Source organism: Rhagoletis zephyria, unplaced genomic scaffold (genome assembly GCF_001687245.7).
Source record: "Rhagoletis zephyria isolate East Lansing unplaced genomic scaffold, Rhagoletis_zephyria_1.1 Rzeph_scaffold_20673, whole genome shotgun sequence".
Lineage (NCBI taxonomy): Eukaryota > Metazoa > Arthropoda > Insecta > Diptera > Tephritidae > Rhagoletis > Rhagoletis zephyria.
Window position 1 is genome coordinate 1 of NW_016177731.1, and position 7,732 is coordinate 7,732.

The window sequence follows — 7,732 nt, forward strand, 5'->3', positions numbered from 1 at the left end:
CTTTAAATGTTAATTTTTAAACAAATAACACAATAAAAGTTATCACAACGTAAGTTACCACATCATTGAGCCAAGCTAAATTGAATACTTGTAAAAATAAATCCTTAAGCAGCAGCACTTAATTTACCTTCTCATTGTTCCTGTAATAGTTATTGATATAAAGCAAATTAGCCCACCAATTCTTGCGACAAGCGAGCTGCTCACGTTCAACAATATGTCGCCAAAGTGGCCCGCCGTGATTATCAAAATATACGCCACTCAATAGGATAACAAAAGCATATGGAATGGTTAAACTGAAACAAAAGAAAGAAATAAAAAAACGAAAAAACGAAATCCCACGCTAACTCCAAGGCTAACGTAAATGAATTAAAATGAGACTCACCGCAAGTAACGGAATATATTAAATTTAATATACACCTCTACATATTCTTTAGTACTCAATTCATTCTTAATCTTAGTCAATGCCAGCCAATTGATAGTCAACAACAAGCCGCTAAATACAAAGAAAGTAATTGTAATCAAACCACCCGAAATTAGTAATGTACCCGCAACGGTATGCAACAAACGCTCATTATCCTGTGGATTACTCAAGGCGCCCTCATAGAGTATCCAGTTGGTGTGTGCAAACACCACCAAGAACATACAGAAAAATTTGAAGCAATCAAGAAAACGTAGATCGCGTCCCAATTTGCCGACTGGTTCCTGATTTAGACGATACCAATTGCGCACCACTGAGAAACTTGCACAGAGACGATTGACTGTTGGTTGGTAAATAATAGTAAAAAATTAAATACAACAACGCTTAAGTGTAGTCAATACTTACTTATACCCTTGACGGCGCTTTTGTAATGATCCTCCCTTGAAATCTCTTTATCGCTAGGCCTATGTTTGAGATAAAAATCAAATAAACTGCTGCCAGCTACTAGTAAAATCAGCACAAAAGTGATGGCGTAGAAGGTGAGGTTCCATGTATCTGTTTACAAACCAATAAGCAAATATTTATGAGTAGCAAGTAAATTATATGTTATATGTTATTGTTTGTATAAAGTTATAACTATTATGATATAAAAATACGAGTATGTATACATACATCTCTGAAAAAATGCATTGCGTATGTAATTGTAGATATATTTCCTTTCGAAAACAAAACGCATTTCAAAACAACAGAAAAATTATTAAACATTAAATACAAACACTGCGTGCTACGTGATCGCACTCGAAATATGTCATAATGATGATACATATATTTTAATGAGTTTTTCTACGGAAATTCTAAATTCAAAGTTAGATAATCTCATGCTATATATTTACTGCTACTATTACATAAACTCATGGACAAAAGAATAGCTGCATAATTCTAAATATTATTATTTGTAATTTACAGTATCGGTCATATAATTAGCGCCCCATTTAAAAATGATATTGCTTGCACTTAGGTTTATTTATTAATTTTTAGGAATTTCAATTAAAATAAAGTTCATTCTAATATTTTTTTGGCAATAAATGAAATGAAATTCTCTAACCCGTATAAATCCAAGTTTAAAACTTTGCAGATAACTAAAATAAATTAATGAAATTTTAATCAAAATTTCAAACTTTTTTCTCAGAACTGTTAGAATTTTGTATAGCTAATTCAATTTTAGTGTAATAAAGCGCAAATCTCAAGAGGTTAAAAATTACCGTTGATTTTTAAGATTTTTTTTGTCGCATTTCTTTACATATAACGAATAAGCCCAATTTATTTTTATATGGAGGAAAATGCTTAACACTTTCTACTAACAAATTCTAAAAAATTGATGGTAATTTTCAGCGACACGAATGTAGCACCTTATTATCCTAGCATTGAATGGGCTACAAAACTGCATACTCTAAAAGTTCTGAATAAAAAGTTTAAATATTTGATGAACATTTTTGTTTTTTAATTTAATTAATTTTTGTGATCTTTGTGTAAGCTTTGAAACGTTTATTTATTTTGTTTCTGTTTTCTTTTAAACTAAGTTGGTCAACGTATTGCAAACAATACCTTTTTGAATTGTGCACTTATTCTTTTGTCCATGAGTGTATGCAGTAATGGTTGACTCACCCATTTCAATAACTTTGTGATTTGTTTCACAATATTCAATCATGCTAACAGCCCTCAATCCATGTGTTTGTGTCAATCTTAAATTTATACATTGATTCATTATAGTATTGTATTGCTCGCGATTCGTCTCCTCGACGGTAAAGAGACCAACGTATGTGTTGAGCTGCAAGCAAAAAAATTAACATTTTATTCAAATATCCTTTGAAGCTGTGGTTTATTTTTTAGGTACGGCAATAAAAAATTGCGTAATGTGTAAATATTTATGAACATCTATATCATCAAATATATATATATATAAAATAATAAACATCTAAGGCCCTAAAGTGGCTAAAAAATCAAAATTTTTATCATACAAATTTGAAATTTCTTTAAGGCCTTTTGCATTGATGGCAGCGAAGATATCATCGAAATCAGTTCCTTTTGAGAGTTGTAAGTTAAACTCTAGAAATTTTAAGATTTCGTAGAAAAATCACCAGTGCAATACCTTCACCCATTACCGATTGAAGAGCTCCTTGGTTAATGGTTTTGTTATTGCATACAAAATTTATAACTAAGGGCTGTTTTCACCACCTCTGGTTAACTATAATTCTCAGTTAAACATCGTTGCCGACACAATGTCATTTGCATGGAATCAGATACGTCGCTAACGATGTTTAACTGGGGACTAGTGTTAACCAGAGATGGTAAAAATGGTCCTTATTCTATTACTAATAAAATATGTATAACTCTTGAACCTGCATGGCGTCAAAGCACCAAAATTGAATTTAACCTTTTAAACAGAAACCTAAAAAAACCTAAAAAATATTCGAAATGTTAAACAGAGTTTCTGAGTGAAGATATTATAGACTCTTCTTTGGCTTATTTGATGTTTAATATTTTTAACCGACTTCAAAAATGGAGGAGGCTATCAATTCTGTCGGACTTTTTTTTTTTTTGTATATATATGTTACCGCATAACATTGAAACACATCAACCGATTTCGATACTTCTCCAAAATTTGTATATATGAATTGGAGTCGGTTGTGTTTTTTTGCCTAAAAATTACTTGCTTTTATAAACGTCTAGCTAGTTATACAACCACCACCATATAAATAAACATTTAAAACTTTGTATAAAAATTCAACAAATTTTCACCAAAATTTCTAACTTTTCATTCAGCATTTTTAGAAAAAAATCCTCCTCAAACTGCAAACCATGACTCAATAATAGTAAACCCGATGGATTAACAACTGAGCTACACAAATACACAAATGAATTTTTTTTTAATTAAACGAAATTCAAAATATACATACATAAGTATATATTTTCCTTTGCAAAACAATACCCAGTGGGAAAATGTAATGTATAGTAATCGAAAAAGTTATCAGTAAAACAACCCTTATCACATTCGAAAATGCATTTTTTTCCCAGGGCGATGTCTTAAGAAAAGTGGGGCATTCAATTTTGCATTACCTGGTATCGAGAAATTAATGCAATTTAATATGAAATTTTTGGGACTTTTGAATACATTATAATGCTCATTACATATTAAACAGTACTTGGATGTAAAACTCATAAGAAATACATTCGATTATTTATCACGCATGGAATGCATTACTACTTTTCCCACTGGGATGAGAACTGAAAATTGAAAGACACAAATTTATTAAATAAGTTTCTAAAAATTAAATGAAATTAAAAAAACAGGGACCGAAAATCACCACTAAATACCAAGATTATTATTTTCAGTTAATTGAAAAATCGTTCATTTTAATTAAAATTTTTTTCAATAAAAGATAATCGTTCCAATTTTGATTTTTTCGATCAATTTTTAGCCGTTATATAAGAGACTGCAGTTTAATGACCGTTTCAAATAAGTCCTAAAATATTTAATCTTAAAAAAAGAATATGGGATGACCGAAAAACCTATATTCCAAAAATAACGATTAATTTTAATCACAAAAATATAAATCCAATTTTAAGGGTTAAGTTATGATTTCTATTATAAAGGTCATCACCATTACAGTCTCTTTATTTTTTTTTTTTTTTTTTTGTAAAACAATAGTGTAGTGGTTAGCAGTGTGCGCTACCATTCCGCAGGACCTTGGTTCAAGACCAGCATACAAAAAAAATAAATAGCAAAATAAAACACAAAAAGTTTTTTTTCTAACAGCGGTGGCCCCGCGGCCATGAAAAACAGTTTCTCATAAAAATGCAATCGCCGTTCGCGGCGGCGAAAAACTGTAGGTCCCTACCCTTCGTGTGGCAACATATGGCTCGGCCATACACTAAAATATTGTGTAAATCTATTCTTATTATTACTATGTAAAAATTAAGAGAAACTTAATTTAAAAAAAAAATAAATTAAAAAAGACAATGAAATCTAAAAAAATAAGTAAAATAAGAAAATAAAATGAGTTTTTAAAAATATATGTATTTTGCTCTTTAAAATAATAAAATCAAGTAAAAGGGATTTAAATAACATAAAACTCGACCTCGGATTTCTCGAATTTTTAATTTCATTTAATTTTCAGAAAATTATTTTTTTTATTCTTTTTCTATTTAACTAAGTTTATTTTACTTTAAATTTTTAGATTTTATTACTTTAAAAAATATATTGCATTTTTTTTTAATTTCTTTAAATTTTCAGAAACTTTTTTTTTTAATTTTTATGGTTTTAATTACATTTCTTCTTTTTTAATTTTATTTTCCTGTAATTTTTATTGTAAAAAAAATATTTCATTAAATTTAAAAAAAATATAATTCCTAAAAGGCAAATAGAATGACGCTAAGACCTCCTCACTAGCAGAGTTTTCAATTAATGTTTCAAAAGAAAAAAACCGCTGCTAGAGGACTCGACCCCGGATCTCTCGAAGTTTTAATTTCATTTAATTTTCAGGGAATTATTTTATTTATTGTTGTCAAAATTGAAAGTGGTCTTACGAAAGACTTCTTGCTTTTTGGTGACTTGAAAGACAGTTGCCAGAATTGCCCTGTGTGCTCAGCCCAATCCACAAAAAGGGAGGACCTGTCTTATGGGCCAAGTGCTACTTTGGACTAAGGACCACTCTACAAAAACCACACTCTTTAAGTAACTCATCATGGAAAATGGCAACATCCGATCAGATGAAAAACATTCCCCGGGTCTTAACAAACAATTAATAATTATTGCCAACGACCTCATCAAAACTGCCCATGCAATTATTTGTTTATTTTACTTTGAAAGCATCTGATCATCTGGTTTTCTTTTGTTCTGCTTCTTATCTCAAATTTTTATTTGCAAAGGCACTTCACAAGGCCATGCAAACACACATGTAAAAAATGTGAAGAAGGCGAGCACTCATTCTCCTCTCGTCTGTAAAGCATGCACCAGACGGCTTATTTCACTGTGTATGAGTGAGTGTACGGTGAGCAAAAGCAAGCACGTTTGAATATTCAAATGCGACACACATAATCTAAGTAAATACAGGTGCAAAAACAAACAAAGAATAAATGTAAACAATAAATTGAAACAACAAAAAAAAAGAGAAAAAAGCAAACTCTCTTTGGTGATTCCCATACCTTTGTGTTGTTCGTTAGTAATCCAGCATAGAGTTCTTTGACCCCATCTGGATCAGCAGCAGCCAAATCCTCTTTACACCAGCGCAAACATAGTCCATAATACAAATGTCTATGATCGAAATGATGTTTATTGTATTTCGATATCTCAGCAATGGCTTGCCAAGCCTCCGAGTTTGCTTGCGGCAACACCTCAGCGCGTACAAAGCAATATGTCTCCGAACGTTTGAATTCTTGTAAACAACGATCGAAGTCATCAAAGTCATAGAGATTTGGCATTTTAAAGTATTTAGTCACTGCGAATGAGAAGACAAGTTGCATACATTTATTAATTTGTGGTTTGCTTAAGTTTATGGTGCGCAAATACGTTAATTAACTAAATATTGATTGATTCAACATAATCAGAAATAGCAAAAATTTACATACATATGTACATACATATATAAATACGAACTAAAACATGTTTAATATATAATAATGTAAATAGTCTAGTAATAGTGCTTAGCGAAACTACTTTTGATTTTTAATTTTTTAAAGCACCTACTCTACCTTTATTTGCATTTGTACATATTAGCGATGTTAATTTTTCAGCTCTTTTCCGATCCCGGGATTGACGGGATGTCGTTATCACAATCCCGGAATCCGGGGATTTAGATATTCATTACTTTTCAACAACTTAAATCGAAAAAATTGCTTCTATATTGTTTGAGAAGCTCTCCTACCATAAAATAAATAATAAATAAATGGGTTTGAAACCTACTTTTTTATTTAAAGTGGCTTTTTTATTTTTCCTCTCTGACATCAGCATTTCTTTTGTAATTTCAAAGATATGATTAATTCCAAAAACTATTTAAAAAATTCAATGCAATGTAGAATAAAAATATGGGTACCAAATGCAAGAGGAAATTTCTTTAGAATTCAAAAAAAAAATACAATTTTTTTTTGATAAAGTTAGAAGGACGAAATTCGAGGACCTTATTATTCATATTATAAATAAAAAATTTTCTAAGAAATCGAATGGAAAAGTTGAAAACTTTGCTGAAATTATTTTGGTATTTCTTGCATTTTCCCGAGTCCCTGATGAAATTGAAAAAACTGGTTCTGCGGGTTTTTGCTATTGAATGAACTAAAAAAATAATCATAAAATTTGGCATAGAAAATATAAATAAATAAAATCGTCAAAATGTCAGGGTCGTCATATTTTTGACGCTGAGTGTACATACAATCGATGTAAGGGTGTTGTAAGTCGAACTGATTACCTGTGGTTCTTCCAGGATTCGACAACCTGTACAAATTTAGTCAATGAGGAAATTTTCTAGGTTTGATCTCCGATTCAAGCAAAAATGAACTCTGTGAAGAGCAACCAATAAATATATACAAAATTTAAAAGATGTGGTATCCATTAGATTTTGACAACTTTCGATGAAACCATTGCGTGCACTTATACATATACGAGTCGAATATATTCTTAATTGATTACTTTTCGGCATGAACGCCTTTTTTAACAAAGATTGTAATTGAAATACTTAAGTTAAGGCCAAATATAGTAAAACTGCGTTTTTACTTTTTCACTCTGACATCAGGATTTTTTTTCAAGGGTTTTTGAAATTTTAATGATATGATAAATTCAAAAAACTATTTAAAACAAGTAAGAAAGTCTAAGTTCGGGCGGAGCCGAATCTTAAATACCCGGCGCACGTATTTTCACCTTTCCGAAAGCTACCGCTACATGGTAAGCCGGGGCGTATCAATTTTGAGTAAATTAGAGTCCTTAGATTTCGAAATTTTGAAGTTTCAAGCAGTTCTGAAATTTACCATTATATGAAAAGCGGCCTCAATTTTAGTCCGCTTTCAATAATTTTCAAAGTTTTGCTTTTATGTGGCAAGCACAAAAACCACACCGAGTTTGGTACAAATTGGTAGAACGGTTACCGAGATACATATATGTGATCATAAGTGGGCGGTGCCACGCCCATTTTCCAAAATTTTATCACAAACGTATTTCTTGGTTAATAGTTGTTGCAAGCATCAATTTTGAATAAATTACCTTTAATATTTACTAATTTATTGAAGATTTTGTATTTCTCTAAATTACCGTTATATGGGATGTGG

At 30.7% G+C, this 7,732-nt stretch overlaps 1 protein-coding gene across 1 annotated transcript; it reads right to left on the reverse strand.

The window, feature by feature from the left end:
* Positions 1–21: 21 nt before the first annotated feature.
* Positions 22–5,956, reverse strand: LOC108380876 (nose resistant to fluoxetine protein 6-like). Its single transcript, XM_017637276.1, has 5 exons — positions 5,624–5,956; positions 2,084–2,246; positions 824–973; positions 383–758; positions 22–293 (listed from the first exon to the last, which is right to left on the reverse strand). The coding sequence occupies exons 1-5, from the start codon at positions 5,939–5,941 to the stop codon at positions 119–121; spliced, it is 1,182 nt and encodes a 393-aa protein (XP_017492765.1). The 5' UTR covers positions 5,942–5,956; the 3' UTR covers positions 22–118.
* Positions 5,957–7,732: the final 1,776 nt, after the last annotated feature.

Bases quoted from the DNA above. Each gene is read 5' to 3' on its own strand.
- LOC108380876 (XM_017637276.1), bottom strand. From the start codon at position 5,941: ATGCAACTTGTCTTCTCATTCGCAGTGACTAAATACTTTAAAATGCCA. The intron at 2,247-5,623 runs GTATGGGAATCA...TTTTGCTTGCAG, and splicing joins TACTAACGAACAACACAAAG to CTCAACACATACGTTGGTCT. The intron at 294-382 runs GTGAGTCTCATT...CTTTTGTTTCAG, and splicing joins AATATATTCCGTTACTTGCG to TTTAACCATTCCATATGCTT.